Source organism: Sminthopsis crassicaudata, chromosome 4 (assembly GCF_048593235.1).
Source record: "Sminthopsis crassicaudata isolate SCR6 chromosome 4, ASM4859323v1, whole genome shotgun sequence".
NCBI lineage: Eukaryota > Metazoa > Chordata > Mammalia > Dasyuromorphia > Dasyuridae > Sminthopsis > Sminthopsis crassicaudata.
In genome coordinates, this window is record NC_133620.1 from 53682879 (window position 1) to 53704427 (window position 21549).

At 34.4% G+C, this 21549-nt stretch overlaps 1 protein-coding gene across 2 annotated transcripts in view; it reads left to right on the forward strand.

The window, feature by feature from the left end:
- The window catches only part of UCK2 (uridine-cytidine kinase 2), a 128603-nt gene that overhangs the window by 89302 nt on the left and 17752 nt on the right, over positions 1-21549 (forward strand). For both annotated transcript variants that reach the window (XM_074266485.1, XM_074266484.1), the window contains one exon: positions 20658-20817. In XM_074266485.1, coding sequence (XP_074122586.1) covers positions 20658-20817 — 160 coding nt within the window. The remainder of the gene's footprint in view (positions 1-20657; positions 20818-21549) is intronic.

A 21549-nucleotide genomic window follows, 5' to 3' on the forward strand; every position in this document is an offset into this window, starting at 1 on the left:
CTGAGCTTTAAAATTATGATATATTCCATTGCCAAGTACCTAGGAATTTGAGTTAGAAGAGACTTTTAATGATCCTCCAATCCAGTAGTCCTTGGACTTTGAAGTTTTTGGCAATTGCATCTCAATATAATTGGTTTCTTTTGAAATCCTATGTATTTTATTCTATGCATTTAAAAATATGATTCTGAGAAGTACATAGAAGTCACCAGATTGATCACCAAAGGGGTTCAGGACACTAAAATGGAAAACGGCTGCTCTGGTCTAAATCCCTCTGTCTATTAAATAGGAAACTGATTAGCTTAGCCTATTTTCCCTTCTTCTTTCCCTTTTTTGCTCATTGTGTCCATCAGAATAAGATAACTAATAAATGTGTACCAAGGGAAGATACTCTTACTTTATTCTGTAATTCCCTACAGATGAGAAAGATGCACCAAATTTGGTAATGGTGGTGATAGGAAGAGGTCACTCTTTACTATACTATATTTTATATGTAGGTTTTTTTGTTTTGTTTTTGTTTTTGTTTTTTAAATAATTCTTTAGGCCCTGGGGATTGGATGGGAAGGGCTCTGCTGCTACTCATTCAGAGGATGAGGGAAGGGGGAGCAGGGACAGAGACCAGATGGAACAAGCTTTTTTGGGTTTGCCTAATTAAATATTGAGTACGTGCTATGCAGTAAGCCTTATATTAATCTCTCTATATATAGTCAAAAAAGTTCTTTTAGCTTTAAATTGTTCCAGATTGTCAGCGGTGGATATACCATAAACAGTCATAGAACATGATTTTATTTCTTTGGAGAGTCAAAGTGGTAGATGAGTAATGATGATTTTGGGAATTTGAATGGAGCTGAAGGGTGATATCCACCTCCTACTTCATGCTGCTTCATGTAAATGCACTCCTTGGAGGTATTTGCTTAGGACTCATTTTTCCTGGGTATTTCCTGAAATGGAAATTGTTTATGGCATTTTTTCTTCATTTTTTTCCAGTTTCCTTGGCAGGAGGTTTTCTGCTTTCCCCATCCTGGAATAAGAATAGAAGTAGTTTTTCAGCATGTTCCCTTCCTTAGGGATAGATTAGAGGAAGTTGACCAGAGGCAAGTGTGTATATAGGTATGCTCCTATACCATTTTGACTTTAGTAGTCACCAGAGTGATTCTAGATTAGAAACATGGTATTTAATGTACAGCATTTTCAAATTCCTTTTTTTAAGAGATTCTCTCCCCCCCCCCCCCAAATCCTGAAATTTCCCAACCTGCTTTTTTGTTTAACTCCTTTTCTCCTTTCCATTCCAAGCTTGCTGTTTCAGTTGTGTTGTGGATTTGGGAAGGAAAGATTTGATCACCCTCAAAAGAATGCCTTGTGTGAGATAATCAATACTGCAATTTACTTTGTTTAAAAAAAAATAGCTTAAAACTGCTTTTTTGCATCTAGGGAAAAAAAAAATCTCATGATTTTTCTTTAAGCTTGTCCCCTCTCTGTGTACCTAAATGTTGAAAACAGGTCTTCTTTACTACTGTGAATTCACATTGTTACAAACTTTTTTTTTTTTTTTTTTTTTTTGCTGAGGCAATGGGGGCTAAGTGACTTGTCCAGGTTCACACAGCTAGGAAATGTTGTGTCTGAGGTCCTATTTGAGCACAGGTCCACCTGACTTCAGGGCTGGTGCTCTATCTACTACATTACACTACAACTAGCTGCCCCTGTTACACACATTTTTGTAGCTTCATGTATTCTTCATGAGGTCCAGTGAAATTCATTCTAATAGAATTCATTCTGGCTCTTTCCTGTTCTTTGTGAACTAAAGATATCTAGCATGTCTGCCATTTGATAGAGACCAGCCTCCTTGTTCTCCTGTGATCTTGGCTGGTGTGAACCACTCCATTATATCAGTTGAGGAATTAAGAAGGCATTACGTACTGTATCTATTCTCTTTTCCCTAAGTCCTTATTTGCGTAGAGAGTTGGATATATTACCTACCAGGAATCGAAGTTTTAGGCTGCTCTGGTTTGGACACGAAAAAATGAAATTCTGCTTTGATGTTCCATTGAAAGATCACTAGCGAATCAATATAACGTACTCTTCTTGCTTGAAAGACATATTCTTTCCTACTGTTTTGGTTATGGAGAAGAAAAATAGAGGATGCTAAATTAGAAATGGCTTTTGAGTACTCTCAGCTACTCAGAGCACTGATTTTGAAATAGTATAATAATAGTAATGCCTTTTTGGAACAAAATGTTAACTTTTGTTTTTATCATGTAGTGTAGGTGACTTGGGTGTTTTTTGGGGAGTAATCTTATTTTCATTGGACCAGAAAATTTTCAAGCAGAATTTTATTCTTACTAAATGATTATTTTTAAAATTGGAAAATAGAAAATACTTTTGTTTTCTGACACATTTTAAATTGTTTACTTAAGGTCTTTAGTAGTTTTCTTTCTTTAAAGGGAAAAGGTAGGGAATAAGTATTTATACTGCATCTACTCAGTGCTTTACAAATACTGTCTCATTTAATTCTCTCAACAAACCTGTAGGGTAAATTGCTGTTGAATCTGAGGAAATTGAGGCCAAAAGAGCCCTTTAGGGCTCTATTCCATCATGCAAGCTTGTTTCAATTACTTAGCAACCAATTTTTAAATTATTATTATTAACAGGCATTCAGGTCATGTTATCAGCAAACATTTTAAAGTATTTTAAACATTAAAGATTTTTTAAGTATTCTAGTCACTGTGCTTAGCAGTTCTATAAATGTAGTTCAATAATAACTGGTATTCTTAATGAAGACTGTAATGCTGCTATATCCTGAAATGTTTTTTGAGTCAATTTAGTTTCTAATTAAGAAGCTGGAAATTAGTGGTACAACTAGATGATATAGTGGATACAGCACCAAACTTGGATTCAGGAGGTAATTGCTTCATTATCCTACCTTCTCCCCCCCAAAAGAAGAAGAAGAAGAAGAAATAAAGAAAACCAGTTACATTGAAATATAGTTATCAAGAAATATATATTTTCATGATTGCCAGACTGCATGTTAAGAACTTCTGTATTTAGGGATGTATGACATGCTTATAAATCAGTGAATAGAATTAATGTATAAAGGAAATTTCAAGAGGGAGAAAAGGCAAACAATTTGAGAAGAGAATGACCATGAAAGCTTTCATTGGACCTTATCTGACCTCTCTGGAAAAATTCATTGAATATCTAGCTAGTACATTGTGGGTTCTTAATACCATCACAGTATTAGCTATTCAAAAAAAAACAAACAAACCCAAAAGAAAAACAAAAAAAACAATGAAAATAAAATGATGCTTTAATTTCTAAGAAAGCTTCTAAGTTCTAGGGTTAGCCCATTTTTTCTGTAATAAGTTTGAAGTACCATGTTGAGGATTTTATATTTTATCTGAATAATAAGGAATGAATGAAAAAACTGTTCAAATTGAATTATCAATCCTAGAAGTTAGGTAATATCCCTATTTTATAGTAGGGGAAATAGAGGCTGAGGTAAGGTGAGTGGTTCAAGGTCACATGGTTTAGGAAGTATCTAAGTCTGGATTTGCATCTTGAGGTAGGCCCAGTGCTCTGTCCATGGCACCACTTAGCTGCTTGTTAGATGAATCTGTTGAATGAGTTCCCTAGAATTCTGGAGAAGACCTCTATGAATGGCAGCTGTTATTCCTGACAGTCTAGAGTTCAAGACTTCAAAAGTCAGCAGGTTTAATTGTTTGGGGGAACTCTTCCTATGTCTACCTGGCGCATCCTGTAAGCTTCCCACCTATCCTCCTCACGGATATTGCATTAAAAGAACAGATACTGGATAAGCCGAAAGTAAGTATTGAATTCAACAGTATAAGTACTTTGAAAATACTGACCTACTTGGGGCCCTCCTACAGTTTTTGCATAGGAAGGAAAGGATTCCTTACTGGCTGCTTATGAAAGCTGGTTGACTGCAATTGAATGCAGGGAAACGTATTTAGGTCTAATAAATGGCATTGAGCATGTCAAGCAAGGAAAGCAGGGAACAGTAAGTCTGGTCCAGGAATAGAACTACACATTATGATTTTCTTGGAGTTAATTAGGAGTTTTTTCTGGCATGATGATATTGCACCAATTGTGTCTTGGTCACGGTGGCAGGGCAATCCATCTATGCTTTCAGTTGTAGCAGCAGCTATTGTTTTTCAATAACAGAGTTATGGAGTGAAGGGAAAAATACAATCCATGTAATTATGGAATATAATCTGAAAGAAAGGTTATTCCTATTGGCTCCACCCATCTCCCATTTGTCCTATTGGCTCCTAACTCATAGTACTAAGATAAGGAGCACCTCCCTAGTTCATAAGCTTCATTCAGGGACAGAAATCAAGTCCCAGCATATGTGGCTTAGCCTCATATTTTTCCCATTTCATGCCTGTATCCTAATTGTTCTTAAGCTATGAATTGACACATAAAACAAACAAATAAAATAATGTAAGAGAAGCTTTTATATGGCTTTAACTCATAAATGTAAGTAAGCTATTGTTATTTTCTGTAATTATTGACAGTTGAGTAACTATCTGTTTAAAATATGACCAATTAAAGAATTCTAGCATGTTTGAGATGAAAGAATCTTAGAAATAATTTGTTTCTACCCTTCATTGTAAAATGAAATTAAGGCTAGAGAGGTTAAGTAATTAGTCCAAATTTACTTGAATAGTTCCCCTTCCTTCTCAGGCTTGAAATTAAAGTGTTGGTAGAATTTATGTAGTATTTGGTAGAGCTCTTCAAACTCTAGAGCTATTGTGTTTTGATGATTCAATTGTCTGCATCTTCTATAGACAAATCTATACATTTTTGGTGCTAGGTTTTTTTTCTCTCCCCCATGATTAACAATTGTAGCAATTTTAAGCAAGATTGTGTCATCTTGTCTTTGACCATTGAGATGAAACAGTTGCACATGAAACAACCTTGTATGTATCAATTTGATTGTCTTTATGGCATCTACTAGTTAATAACTTCCTATATGAGGTAATTGAAGTCCAGAAGGTTTAGTCACTGCCCCAGAAAAACTTGCCAGGTTATGGATAGAAGTAATATTGATTTCCATGTGTCAAACATAGGACAAGTTAATCATGTACAAATATATCATTTGATCCTTACAATAATCTTTGGAGATAGGCACTATTCTTATCCTCATTTTATAGTTAATAAAACTGTACAGATGTGAATAACTTGCAGATGATTATATAGTTAAGTCTTTGAATCCAGATTTAAATTCAGGCCTCCTGGAATTATAGACCCACTCCATTTAGAATGTCAACTAATTGCCTTAGGGTGTAAAAGGTTATATGAAATTCTGTTCTCTAGGGCAGTGGTGTCAAATTCAAATAAGATGGGGGGGGGAGAAGATGAAACTATATGCAAAGTTCCCTGCATTATTGACTTAGAAAACAAATTATTAATATTATCAGTGTTTTATTGTACTTTCTAATTTTGTTAAATATTTCCCAATTACATTTTAATCTGATTCTGGTCCACTTAGGAACAGATGTTTGCTTTAATGGACTTTTTAAAAAATTATGTTTCTTTAAAAAAGTTTATTTTCAGTTCCAATTTTTCTCCCTTCACTCATTCCCATTTATTGAGAAGTCAAGAAATATCATACTCATTATACATAATGAAGTTACCATAAAATATATTTACCTATTATCCATGTTGTGAGAAAAAGAAACAAGAAAAATAAATGAAAAGATATTCCCCAGTCTGTACTCAGAGTCTATTGGTTCTTTCTGGAGATGGATAGCATTTTTTTTTTTTATGGGTCCTTTGCTATTTCCTTGGATCATTTTATTGATTAGAATAGCTAAGTCTTTCACAGTGATCATCATTATATTGCTGCTACTATGTATACATTTTTCCTGGTTCTATTCACTTCGCTTTGCATCAATTCATAAATGTCTTCCTCAGGTTTTTTTTCTGCAACCATTCTCTTCTTTAATATCAATGTTTCTGTGACAGTTCCTGTGAACCATTTTGATTTAGGCTGATAACTGGTAATTTACCAAATTGACCATTGAGTAATTTGCAGCTCATTACACATTGGTGTCTTTAGTCATAGCACTATTTCCCAAAAGGAAATGTTCTTAGGCACCATTCTGCTTTCAGATACCCAGAATATATTTTCAGCTTGATTGGTAATTTGACATCCTGGGCTTTGTTTCTCAGCCCTAGATGACTTGCACATATTTTGAAAGGTACCTGTTTCCCTGTACAAAATAATTTCACCTAGGTCCTTCATTTCTCCTCTTTGCTAGAATGAAGTAATATCTGGGAAGCATGGCTTGAGTTTTCTTTAAGATAGTAATTATATAAATCATTGGTGGTCATTACTACATAAGGAATTCTGTCATTCCTGTCATTTTCAGAGCCTATAAAATTGGTGGGTATCTATCTACACAGTGGGGAGGGGAGGGAAAGAGGAAACTATTTTAAAAAGAATTGCCCTCCTGGTTATTCAGCTTCATGGTAAAGGTAACATCTAGTATGAATCTACATTTCTAATAACAGGACAGTTAATAGGGTTAAAGAATGAGGCTGCCTGTCTATTTAGGTACATGATCTAGCTTTTTTTTTTTTTTTTAAATTAAAGTTTTTTATTTACAAAACATGCATGGGTAATTTTTCAGTATTGACCCTTGCAGTCACTTCTGTTCCAAATCATCCCCTCCTTCTTTTCATGCCCTCCCCTGGATGGCAGATAGTCCAATACATATTAAATATGTTAAATCCAATATATGTTTACATATTTATACAGTTATCTTGCTGTAAAAGGAAAATCAGATCAAGAAGGGAGGAAAAAAACTGGGAAAGAAAATAAAATGCAAGCAACAAGAACAGGAAGAGTGAGAATGCTATGTTTGTGGTCCACACTCAGCTCCCATGGTCCTCTCTTTGGGTGTAGACGGCTCTCTTCATCACTGAACAATTGGAATTGGTTTGAAATCATCTCATTGTTGAAGAGAGCCACAACTATCAGAATTGATCATCATGTAATTTTGTTGTTGCTGTGTATAATGATCTCCTGGTTCTGCTCATTTTACTTAGCATTCATTCATGTAAGACTCTCCAGACCTCTCTGAAATCATCCTGTTGGTCATTTCTTACAGAATAATAATATTCCATAACATTCATATATCATAATTTATTTAGCCATTAATCAATTGATGGACATCCATTCCGTTTCCAGTTTCTTGCCACTACAAAAAGGGCTGCCATAAACATTTTTGCACATGTAGGTCCCTTTCCCTCCTTTAAGAGGGATATAAGCTTAGTAGGAACACTGTCGAGTCAAAGGATATGTACAGTTTGATAACTTTTTGAGCATAGTTCCAAATTTCTTTCCCGAATGGTTGGATCCGTTCACAGTTCCACCAGCAATGTATCAGTGTCCCCGATTTCCCATATCCCCTCCAATATTCCCATGATCCCATGAAACTGAAATCTGCGGCATAAGGAATCAGTGTGAAATAACAATACTGATTGGTTATGAAGTTTTTCTCCATCAGACAGAGCTCTTGCCTCTGCTCCAGCTCCCTCTGGGTGTGACATCCAGGCAGAATCCTGAAAATGCCTATTCAAAAGAGAAACTGGCCCTTACTCTGTATAGCTCTCATCCTGCCTTTATTCCTACTAGCCATAATAAATGCCAGCTCTGTTCGCCCACAGCCAGATTGAGTCTACAATTCCACGAAAGCCTGATCCCTGAGCTGGTTTAGTTTTTCCCTTGTCAGCCCACTTGAGCACTAACTGTGAAGAGCATATAGACTGAAGAAAGGCCACCAGGCAACAAGAGCTGAGTCAAACATTTGTATTTTTGCATCTGTTTAGCTGTACTGAGTCTGAGTTAATGAGTTAGGTTTAAGATTTAAGGCAGCAATTATTTGTATTTTTCCATTTAATAGCTATTTTTCTAGTTGCATATAAAGATAGTTTTCAACATTTGTTTTATAAGATTTTTTTTTCTCCTTCCCTCTCTTTCCTCCTCCTTCTTAAGATGACAAGCAATCTGATAGAGGTTTTATATGTACAGTCATATTAAACATATTTACACATTAGTCGTCTTTGTAGAAGAATCAGAATAAAAAGAAGCCATAATAAAGAAAAAAATAATGAAAATAGTGAAAATATTATGTTTCTATCTGCATTCAGATATCATAGTTCTTTCTGTGGATGTACATAGTATTTTTCATCTTTTTGGAATTGTCTTAGATTACTGTATTTTTGGGAAAATAAGTCTATCAAAGTTGATCATTACATAGTGATAGTATTACTATTTCTATCGTCCTAGTTCTGCCCATTTCTGTCAGTATCAGTTCATATAAGTTTTTCCAGGTTTTTCTGAAATCTACTTGCCCATTATTTCTTAAAGTACAATAGTATTCCATTACAATTACATGCCACAATTTGTAGAATCTTTCTCCAATTGATGAACATCCCTTCAATTTCCAGTTCTTTGATATCCTAAAAATAGTTGCTATATACATTTTTGTACATATGGATCCTTTCCCCTTTTTTAATTATCTCCTGGGGATATAAACCTTGTAGTTGTATTGCTGTACCAATGCACAGTTTTATAGCCCTTTGGGCACAGCTCATATACTGTCCAGACTGGGGTTGGATCAGTTCTCAGCTCCACAATAGGGCATTAATATCCCAATTTTCTCATCCTCTTTAACATTTATCATTTTCTTTTTCTCTGACATATTAGCTAATTTAAAAGGTTTTAGTTAGTACTTCAGAGTTATTTTAGTTTATAATTCTCTAATAAAATTGTGATTTAGAACTTTTTTTTCATATAACTATTGGTTTAATTTCTTCATCTGAAAATTAAGGCAGGGATTTTAAAATTTCAGTACTATTTTTTTCTCAATTCCATGTGAAGAATTCTCAACATTCATTCTTGTAAAGTTTTGAGTTCCAGTTTTTTTCTCCCTTCTTCTTTTACTCTTCCCTCCCCAAGACAGCAAGCATAATCACTTTAAACATATTTCCATATTAGTCATGTTATGAAAGAAAAATCAGAACAAAAAGGAAAAATCATGAGAAAGAAAAAAATGAACACAAAAAAGTGGAAAAAATATACTTCAATTCACATTCAGTGTCCATAGTTCTCTCTCTGGCTACAGATGGCACTTTCCATCTCAAGTCTATAGGATTGTTTTGGATCCCTGTATAACTGAGAAGAGTTAAGTCTATTTAAAATTTTTTTAAAAATTATTTTAAAGCTTTTTATTTCCAAAACATATGCATCGTTTCCAACATTCACCCTTGCAAAACCTTGTTCCAAATGTTTTTCCCCCTTCTTTTTCCTCCCATCCCCTTCTCTAGACAGCAAGTAACCAAATATATTTTAAACATGTGTGGTTCTTCTATACATATTTCCATATTTATCATGCTGCACAAGAAAAATCAAATCAAAAAGGGGAAAAAAAGAGAAAACAAAATTCAAGCAAACAATATAAAAAAAAAGTGAAAATACTATGTTGTGATTCACACTCAGTCCCCACAATTCTCTCTCTGGGTGCAGATGGCTCTCTCCATTACAGGACCATTGGAATTGGACTGAATCACCTCATTGTTGAAAAGAGCCATATCAGAATTGATCATCATATAATCTTGTTGCTGTGTACAATATTCTCTTGATTCTACTCATTTAACTTTGCATAAGTTGCTGCTAATCTCTCTACTTTTCTGAGTTCATCTTGCTGATTGTTTCTTATAAAACAATATTCCATAACATTCATACATTATAACTTAATTCAGCCATTCCCCAACTGATGGGCATCCTCTCTGTTTTCAGTTCCTTGCCACTATAAAAAAGGCTGCTACAAAAATTTTTGCACACATCAGTCCTTTTTGCCTTTTTTTATGATCTCTTTGGGATGCAGCTCAATAGAGACACTGAAGAGCTAAGTTATAGTTGATCATCACATAATCTTGCTGTTACTATATGTAATGTTTTCTTTGTTCTACTCACTTCAAGCAACATCAGTTCATGTAAGTCCTTCCACGTGTTTCTGAAATTAGCTTGCTCATTATTTCTTATAGAACAATAATCCATTATATTCATATACCATAACTTAGTCAGCTATTCTCCAATTGATGGAGAGCCAGTAAATTTTCAATTCCTTGTAAAGCAGGGATTCTTAACCTGAAGTCTGTGGAACATTTTTTTTTTAATATTTTAACTATTTCATTAAAAGTGGATTCTCTTGTGATCTTAGTATTTTATGTATAAAATGTATTTAAAAAAATCATTGTGAGAAGGAATCGTTAAGAACTTCTATTCTAGAGGATACCCTCTTTAACAACTATAAGCTGTATTTAAATCAGTGTAGCTTAGCACATATTTGAGAGGTGCCAACAAAAAATAAACCTCTGAGAAACTATCTGTTGAAAAGAAGCATTAATCAGTTTAATGGAAAGTAACAGACTTAGAAGCTGTATTTGAATTCTCTTACACTTATCTGTGTGACTCGTGAGATTTCTTATCTATTAAATAAGAGTGCATAGCAGAGTTGTTATGAGAATCAGTGAGATTTAAAAGTTTACAAACTTTTCAAGCAATTATGCAAATATCAGGTATTGTTATTATTATTGGGCCTTGTTCTCTTGGTGGCTTTGAATGTTTGAATAAAAATTTATTTACCTTATATTTGAATCCCCAGCATTGACTGTGGAGTTATTTTTCAGTCATGTCATACATGACACCATGTTGGGGTTTTCTTGACAAAGATACTGGAATGATTTGCTATTCCTCTCCAGCTCATTTTATAGATAAGGAAGCTGAGGAAAACAAGATTATGTGATTTGCCCAGGGTCACACGGTAAGTGAGTAAGGCCAAATTTGAACCCAGAAAGATGAGTTGTCCTGACTCCAGGCCCAGCACTTTGGCCACTGCACCATCTGGCTATTCCAGTGTGCCCCAGTATTTGGGAAAATTATTTACTCCCTTTGCTGCCTTCATGGTTTACAACATATTTAAAATGAGAGATTTGGAGTGGATAATTTCTAAAAGTGTCTTCCAACTTTAGATATTGTGTTCCTAAGCTTTGTCAGCCTGGGCTATAGGAATGGAAAAAAATATCATGTCAGAGTTTGATATCCCATGGTTCAGTACATTCAATGGAATGATCTCAGTCTATTTATTATGAAACACAAACATCTCTTTTTTAGAATACCATAATTATTTCCTTGCTTCCAGGAAACTGTGCAACTATGTCACTCAGCATAGTTGACTGTTGAATCTCCTTCCCATGAGATTTTTTTCTAAACCAAATTATACCTTCTCCTTTGCCACATATTCCTAATAACTGGATTATTCTGAACATTGTAAAAATTCAGGTTGCATAAAATTACAAATAGATATTTCTTTATAATGTTTGCATACTAATAGCTGGAATCTAACCTTTTTATAGATCATTTCTACTTATTCATTTTTAGAGAGGCACATCAGATGATGATAGTTTCTTGGATTTTAGAGAATGCTTTAATTTTTTAATATGCAAGGCATAATATAGTTGGTCCAATTTATTCTCTCTTCAGAGGGTCAATTAATCATTTACTATGGAAACACAGAATTTTAGATTTAGAAGGCATCTCAGCAAGTTAGCCAGTTTAACTGAAACTTGCAAGAATTCTAGCCTAAAATGTCCTCTAACATGTGGTTGTCCAGTCATCACTTTTGGACAGCTCTAATTGCTTTGTTATTTTTTTTTTTTTCCTTATGGCAAGATCTAGGACAAAGACAAACAATATTTTATACATACTGTAAAATAGCCCACATGGTACCCCTGAGTCATTTTCTTAAGGATGGGTGAAATATCTCTAACTTTTCCAATGTTTTCAAGATTCTTCATCATAGTTGCTCTCCCTTGGATTTCTTTCATCTTTAATATTGTCCTCCTCGCCGCGGCGCCCCCCCCCCCCCCCCATTATACACCATGGAATACCTTTTAATTTTTTTTTTTTTTTTTTTTTTTTTTTTTTTTAATATCAGCAAAATCCTCTTCTCTCGCTTTCACCATCACCCTTCCCCATTGAAAAAGAAAGAAAAGAAAATTCCTCTTAGGAACGTGTATAGTTGAACAGAGCAAATGTCCACATTGAATTGACCTTGTTTTTGTTTTTGTTTTTGTTTTTTTTTGTTTTTTGTTTTTTTAAATAGCATCTTATTCTACACTCATATGGGACAGTGCTAGACCCCCTTACCCAAATTAACTAATCAGAGACATCTTCAGATACAAAGAGAAAGCATTTATTCAATCCTTGAAAGGAGAGGCCCAAATACACTTGGGCAGACATAAAGCCTCTCAGCTCCCATCTCCCAATATGTGCTTGGCCCTACAGTACGGAGTTGGAAATAATGAATCTGGTTAAGTAGCAAAAGACCCATATCTTTTTATTGGATAAACTAAAAGGAAATAGCCATTACTGACTAGTGTTTGGCCATGTTGTCTGCTTCTTGTGGGTCACATCACTTACTGTCACTTCCTGAAGCTTGGACCTAGGGTCTGACCTTTCTTGCCCTACAGATATTTGGGAATCACTTATTAGGCTTGCTGGCCTAAGGTCTGACCCAACCCATTCCATTTCATAGACTTTTAGAGAGATGTTTACCTGGTCCTATTCATTGGTAATAAATCTCATCTTGAGTCTTTTGAAATCTTGATTATTATGCTGATAAGAGTTCCTCAGTCTTTCAAAGTTGTTATTATTATGTAAACATTCTCCTAGTTCTACTTACTTCAATTTTTTAACAATTATACAAATCTTCTAGCTTTCTCTGAAATCATCTCTTCATCATTTTTACTCCATAGTTATATTTCTTCATTTTTATATACCTTAACTTGAAGCCATTACTTAATAGACTACTCCTTAGCTTCCATTTATTTGCCACCTAAGAAAGAGCTGCAAAAGTATTTTGAATGCCTTTAGTTTGTTTTGTGTGGGACAAATCCCTCCCTTAATATACCCTTTTTCTTATTCCTCCTTTCCATTCTCTCCTGTTTTGCTGTTGATTGAATTATATTTTTGTATCCGTATGTGTGTGTGTGTGTGTGTGTGTGTGTGTGTGTGTGTGTGTGTGTGTGTTCTCTTACCTTTTTGATCAATTGAGATGAGTATGGTTCAAGTGTCACTAGTGGTTTGTATAGATTTCTATTATGTGTTCTGATTATGTGAACTAGTTTCCCCTAACTTTTTCCCTTTCTTTTCCCAACCCCTAAGGGTATTCTTTTTTTCCCTTTTAATTCTTTTTAAGATCATTAAGATATAAAATAACCAATCCCAATTTCTCTAATTATACTTACTTTATAATTGCTATTAGTGATAGGATTCAGAGGAGACACATTTCATAATAGAATATAAACAGTTTATCCTTTTAATTGTTTGCTTATGTTTATTTTGTTTTTCTTCATTCCTATGTTGAACTTCACAGTGTCTTCACAGCTCTGGTCTTTTCTTCTTCAGGAATGCTTAGAAGTCTACTATTTCATTAAAAATTCCATTTTCCCCTGTAGGATAATGTTTAATTTTGCTGGATAGATTATTCTTGGTTGTAAGCCTGAATCTTTTGCCTTCTGGAATATCATATTCCAAGCTCTCTATGCCCTTACAGTAATGGTTACTAAATCATGTGTGACCCATCTAGAGAAAAGATAAAAAAATATATATATATATATATATATATATATATATATATATATATATATATATATTTGTATATATTTATACATATATACAAATAAATATATATATATATATATATATATATATGTATATATATATATATATATATATATATATATATATATATATATATATATATATATATATATATTTGTATATATATATATACATTTGTAACGTGCTCTCCTGGCAGTTACAATTACTAGTCTGTCCTAGACCCACCAGAGCACCTTTGACCACTGTCCTTTGCAGTGTGAGCTCTACCCGGCTCGCCTCCTCTGAGGCCTTCTAAGGTCTCTGGCCACAATCTCTTGAATCTATAGCTTAGTAACCGGTAGCGCACTCAAGAACAACCACATGTAATCTTAAAAGCCTTTATTATACCTACTCACATAATGCCCTAACTGATGCCCTGACTTGTTGGTTCCCTGGTGAATACCTGGTCAGAAGACCCATGTGTTCACTACCAAAATCCTTACCTCTTTAGGCTACCCATCTTGGCTTGGCCACCCAGGCTAGGGAGCCAGAGTGAAGAGCACCAGGTTTTATCTTTATTTATTTTATTTATTATTTATATGTATTTATATAGATTTATTTATTTTATTTATTTATATAGATTTATTTATTATTTATATGTATTTATATAGATTTATATGTATATATATTTATATATATTATTTATATGTATTTATATGTATATATTTATATATACTATTTTTATATATTTTATATATACTATATATATTATTTATATGTATTTATATGTATATATATTTATATATATTATTTATATGTATTTATATAGATTTATATGTATATATATAGATATTTATATGTATGAAAGCCCCAGTTGGACACTGGGCTCTGATTAACTCAGAGTGACTGTAAATAGTATTATTTCTGTTTTGGCCAGAAACCTAGAGGGTATTCCCCTCCCAGAGATAGATATATATATATATTTAAAACTAGGTAAAAGAGGCCATTTTCTAATTTTTTTTTTTTAAACCTAACCTTAATTACTGATTAGCTGTTACCTCAGTCAAACTGAGACTTCTTAAAGACCTTGACTTAAAAAGGCCAAAGTCTCCCTCATATCCAGGGCCATTTCCAGTTGTACAAATCTATATCTGGCCACTGGACCTGTAATGTCAGAGAACCAGACAAGATAGAGATTAGAGAATATTTAACATTTTATTTAAAAGGGAGAGATTTACTGGAAACAAATGGATCCATGGTTTGGTCCCAGGACTGAATGTAAGTTCTCAATGGCCTACACATGGCTCAGACTCGGGGTAGACTGAGGCAGAGGTGGAGTCAGGGTGCTGAGAGTGGGATGGGATTTTGACAGGGTGGGGTGAGCCACTGGAGAGGGGGATGACATAATAGGAGGCACCCCAGAGATGGGGAGAGGCATCTTGATAAGATAGTATTTGATATTTTGATAGCTTGGGATGGGGAGAGGCATTCTGATATCCTAAAACAAAATCTTTTATTTTTATCAAAAATTCTGATTAAGAGGGAGGGGTGGTTTTGCAGGACTGAGCAGAACAATTATAAACTGAAGCAGAACAATTAGGAAAACTGAGGATAACTGGGGAAATTTAGGAAATTAGGGAATGTATAGGACATTCTATTTTGTTTTCACTAATATATTCACTAAGCAGCACATTCTTCTGATTTCTAATTTATTCCTATTAGTTCACAAAAGTCTTATTATATTTCTTAGAATTCCTTGTTTGTCTATCATTTCTTACATTGTAAAAGACCATGACCTTTCACCATAATTTTCAAATGATGGTGATACATAGGGTCACAGGATGAATATATGTAGCATATCAGAAAAATACAAAGCAAAAGTGCTTTAGGAGGTCCAAGAATGCAGTAAGGATGAGGGTGATCCACAAAATCTGCATGGAGAAGGTGGAAAGGAGGAGGAAAGACATTCCTTACAGTCAGGCGACTTGCCCTGATGCCCTGTCTTATACTCTTCTACCTCCACAATGTCAAAGAGGAGTCTTCTAATAAGAGATTTAACTTAGTTCATTGCTACTACCTCAAAATCAGAGATGGCTTTAAATAAACCAATAGCAATAGCCACAAGTAAGTGGAGCAGAATGTCAGGGAAGAGAAAGTTAGGTAAGAAAGATAGCATATTAATAGATTGTAGAACATCCTGCTAGTTAAGAAAAGATGTTTGAACTTGGTTCCCTAGGTAATAGGAAATCACTGAAGTTTGTGAGCTAAGCTGGTACAATGACCCTTAGTCAATAAATATAATAAGAACTGGGTGGAGATACAATATTGCCTTGGATGATAACAACTTGTATCTCACTGCATTGTACACATGGTGAATACTGGCTGCTTTGTATTTCCAGCTACTAAAAGCCTTTACATACATATACACACACATACATGCTTATATACAACTAAAAATGAGCATTTGTTTTCAGTAATATCATTTATGTTTGTGTGCATGCACAAATATGTATATAACAACTATATGTATGTGACACATGCATGCACACGTATGCATATGTGTATTATATTGATTTAGATTTTTTTGTCTTTCATTGGTACTTAGTTCAGCAGAGCATAGAATGTATACTGACATCTTCAAAATGAAGCTAGATATCACACACTAATTCTATCCTATTCTAGCCTCTATTTGTCTTTCTGGATAATGTTTATGCCATTAAACTGAGCTCTGCTATTCTGTCTCTGAATTGGAAAGGATTACTGAATTATGATATAAGAATAGAAAGGGAATTTAGTGATCATCTAATTTAATCCCCATATTTACAGATGAAGAAACTGAAGCCAGAGAAATTAGGTAGCTATATTCACAAAAATCACAAGCAAAGAAGAGATTAAACCCACCTCTGACTTCAGATCTTTCTGTAAATTGGATCTGAAGGCTTATGTGAGAACATTTTAAGTGCTTTAGTTAGGATACTTTCGGGAATACATTCTGAAGAATCCCTGTTACAGCCTGCCTCTCACCCCTACCCCACCCTCGCCTAACCCCCAGCATTGGATCCATCTTTACAATAAAGAAAAAGTTAAACAACAACAACATAAGAGTAATCATTTAAGTTTATGCATCATCATGTAACTGTAATTCCTTGCCTTTCTATCAAGAGGAGTGGTTCATGTTTCATTATTTGTTCTGTAAAGATTGTTAATTATAGTTACTCATCATTTTACAGAGTAAATAATTAGTTCATACAATGTCTTTATAGCAAATAAGATTTTTATTCCCATTTTACAGGTGGTAAAGCCAAGGCATAGTCTTTTCTGTAATATGTTTGGTATAATTAGAATTCCAAATTTAAAAATTACAATACTAATAAGCCCATAAATAAAATCCCCAATACTTTGAAAATCCCTACTTTTTTTAATTGTTCCATTTTTTGTTTGTTTTTGTTTTTGCTTTTGTCATTTCTGCATAAATTCCTTTCTTATCTCTCCCCTCAGCAGTGAATCTTTAAAATGAAAAAAAAAAAAGGCTCAACAAAAATATCATACAGTGATTTATGTTTGGCATATATATATATATATATATATATCATTATGTAATTGTTTTTTTATTACCTTTCTATTAAGAGGAGGCATCCATGCTTCATTATCTGTTATCTAGAATCAAGATCGTTTATTTTTATAGTTACTCCTCTTATCATTAGTTTAGTAATTGAGTATCATATGCTCCTGATTCTTATTTTACTACAGAGTATAAGTCTTCATAAAAGTTATTATATTTCTTAGAATTCCTTAATTTGCTAGTTCTTAGGTCATAATCTTTAATCATAATTTTTTCAGCTATTTTGAAGTGATGGGTAAAACCAAAAAGGTTATTCTATAAATATTTTGGTATTTAGGACCAAAAAAAAGAAGAAAAAAAAGTTCTAAGGATGAGTATACACATATCATCTTTTCTTTAGCTCATTTTCCTAGGAAGAGATCATCAAGATTAAAATCATTTGCTAAACTATGAATCCATAGTCTTCACAAAGGGATTTTAGTTTAAACAAATTAATATCTGATTCTTAAAAATTCATAGACTTAGGTGACATGCAGGATATAGATTTGTAGTCAGAAGTGGTTATTGTTCATTTATGTTTGACTCTTTGTGATCCCTTTTTGACATGTTTTTGGCAGAGACACTATACTGGTTTGCCATTTCCTTCTCCAGATTATTTTACAAGTGAGGAAATTTGAGGTAAACAGGGGCAAGTGACTTACCCAGGGACACATAACTGGTAAATGTCTGAGGCCAGATTTGAACTTAGAAAGAAGAGTCTTCCTGATTTTAGGCCTGGCTCTCTATCCAGTACACCTATCTTTGCAATCTTGGATAAATTAATTATCCTCTTTGAGAGTCAATTTTTTTTTATGTATAAAATGAGACAAGTTTTATGTTCTATCATTTATTAAGAGTCTATCATGTGTGAAGCACTGTGCCAAGCACTGGGAGTACAAATAAAGACAAAAATCACTCCTCTCCTTCCAGAAGCTCATAATCAAATAGGAAAGTTAGCATGCAAACATCTACATACAGTATGAATTGTAGATAATCAGTGAGAGAAATTCAATAGCATTTGAGGGAATTATGACTTCTTGAAGATGTCATTTTAACTGAGATTCAAAGGAGACCAGGAATGGAGAAGGGAGAAGACCATTCCAGGACTGGAGATTAAATGCAATCAGGAAACAGTGTTTTGAAACAGAGATGAATGTCAAGGAGGCCAGTATTTTTCTGTTATAAATCTATAATCTCATTCTCTTGTGTATTTTTACTGAAATGGTCCACTCTGTTTTAAGTCAATTTTATTTAAACTTTACCAGTTTTCATAATGAAATACTCAAAAGAAACCAAAATGAGACTATAGAAGGAGGTCTTTATGTAAAATCTCCTTTGATGTCCATGACAGACACCAGTTATGCTGTAAGGCATAACATACGCAGGTATCTGTAGAATGGAAAAGCATTGGACAGGAGATCTTATTTCAAAACTTGATTCTGGTTATGACACTTTTTATCTGTAAGATGAAGGGGGTTAGATGAGACAGTTATTCCTGATCTCTGTGAGCTGTGCACTTTTGGAGAGTTTGAAGGTAGCATAGACTTCTTACTTATTTATTCAGGATATCTCCAGAGTTTAGTGAAGTGAGTATTGAGTGGGGTTGTGAAGCTTCATGAAATCTTTGTTTGTGATCTGATAATTATCTTTGTTGTTAAAATGGCCTTACTCTTAGGGATACAGGACTATGCCATCTCTGGTTCTTTTAACTTTCAAAAATAACATTGTCTTATATGAACATTGTAAAAGAATAATTAAGTGAATTAAATATATAGGGAGATATCTAGTACAAAATATATAGTGAGTATCCGTGTATTAGTGGAAAGATGTAAGGAGAACACATCACTTAACTGATTTTGCAGGTTGCTCCTTTTTTTTATTTGTACTCAGTTTTTTGATCATTGATTTGAGGGACATATCTAGTGGCCATCTATCTCATCAGGTTCCCTAAAATCTCCTTTATCTAATCAAAGAGGTAAATTTAGAGCCTGTTAGGTTAAATGGTTTGCCTGCAGGCACATTGGTTTGTTTGAAATCTTCCATGGACTCCAACTATAGAGAGCCTCTCTTCCTCCTGCTTTCTGGGGGCTAATGAGTGTGATTGTGAGGTGATAGCCAAAAATGTCTAGACAACAGAAATGAAAATGCCTTGTTTCATTCAAATAAACAGACCCAAATTTCACCCCTACTTTTCTTCCCAACACCTGGATTTGACTCATGTGAAATTTCATTTCAAGTAATGTTTTGGTGTTCTAGTCTTATTCTGATTCAACAATTGAATAAACCAGATTGTGTTCCAGTTTAAATTTATCCACTTTTTTTTTTTTTTTTTTTTTTTTTTTTTTTTTGTGGACAGTAGGAAAAAAAATCTGGTTTAGGGTTGTTTTTAAAAATGTTATTTGGATTGAATTCTGTGAATTTATTTAGGATTTTGTGTTTTTGTGCTGTTGATTTGGGTTTTTTGTTTTACAAGTTCAGGTGCCTAATAAGCAAAGTAAAAATACAGAGAGGTTAACAGGTTGGTGTAGTGTCTAGGCAGAATACTATTGATTCTTACCCAAATTGATGAGGTTTGGTTTAGGACCCTAAAATATTTAAAAAAGAATAGAATCCTGAATAGAAGACAACCTTGTGTTCTAGTCCTCAGAAGCACAGAACTTTAGCAGCACAAAAGATTTATCCAGCCACATGATTAAAGGCAAAATAAAAATGTTCTAGAGATGGAATATTCCAAGTACTTCCTGATTACCTAGGACTGATTATTCAATTAGTATATTATTTAGGAGTTTTTCCATTGCTTTCTGCTTTTTTTCTCTCCCTACTGAGAAAGTAGATTGATATAATCAGAGAGTTGTGGGCACCAAGTCAAAAGATCTAAATTTTAAAAATCCTATCTCAGGATTTAATAATAGCATGGTCCCAGAAGGTCACTCAACCCTCTAAACTCTAAAACTCTTTCATTTCTTCATCTAGAAAAACAAGATCATATTTTTTTTCTTTAGCAAGTTTTGATGGGAAAAGAAAGTTTGCAAATCTTATAGCACACTGTATAAATGTTAATTTAAATTCCCTTTCTCCTCCTTTGTACAATTTCATTGCCCATATGCCTCTAGACAGAGGCTGATGGGTCAGAAAGATAAAAGGAAGAAAATTTTAAAACAAGATTATTTTTGTATTTTTTTATACCACTTTCATTATGAGTTATTAAGATCTACCACATGATAATGAAGGGAAGTATAAGTACCTACTGGTCCTACCTCTTAGCACCTCTAAGTTTCCCCTCTAATCTAGGGAGATGAGAGTCCGCTCAACCTGTGATCTTTCTCCTCTTTAATCTAAGGACTACTTTTTCTTCTCTCTTTGCAGTCCTCAGTGTGCTCCAAAATTGTGCAGCTGCTGGGGCAGAATGAGGTGGATTATCACCAGAAGCAGGTGGTAATCCTGAGTCAGGACAGCTTCTACCGGGTGCTGACCATGGAACAGAAGGCTAAAGCCCTCAAGGGCCAGTTCAACTTTGATCACCCAGGTAAGAAAGTGGCACAGACTGGTCTGAGGTGAGGTGGGGAGAGGAAGGAGAAAGAAGACAGAAAGAGAAATGGAGGAAATAGGAGGGAAGGAGAGAGGAGAAGAGAAAGGGAAAGGAAAAGAAAAGGGAAAAGAGAGAAGTTCTTTCCTCCCAACCCCCCCACACAGGGGAAGAAGGCAGTGACTGGGAGCATTCAGGCTGCCTACTGCTCTCTGCACCCCGCCCTCCTGCAGCCTTTATCTGCATACAAATCCGGCTCTCCGTAGAGCCTGCTGATCAGGATAGAAAGGAATCGATTAGAGAAGCTGCCCTTCATATCTCTGCCAGAACTAAGATTTCACAAAACCCTCCCTTATTGCTCTAGTTGCTCTAGTCACATTGGCCCCAGTGTTGCCTGGAATTTCAATTTCTAACTTTGCCAGTGCCCTTTGGGTTGATTAGTAACTGGTGGAGAAGGGAGAGAAAGCTGGAATTTTTAAAAGAAAAAGTTCATCAGGACTAAGCAATATATCTCCAAAGACTGATTTTATATGTTCCATACTTATGGTCACTAACTTCTACAAAGGAAGGAGAGGGGTGTAGGCAGGTCCTTTTTAAAGAAAGCAGTAGTTCCTAAAGTGAGGCTCTACTTGTCATTGTTGTGTTCTGGCTACCAAGTGCCTCATTACAGAGAGAAAAATCAGTAAACCCTCAAAGCTTGTGAGTGTCTTTGTCATTTGAAAATATTATTAG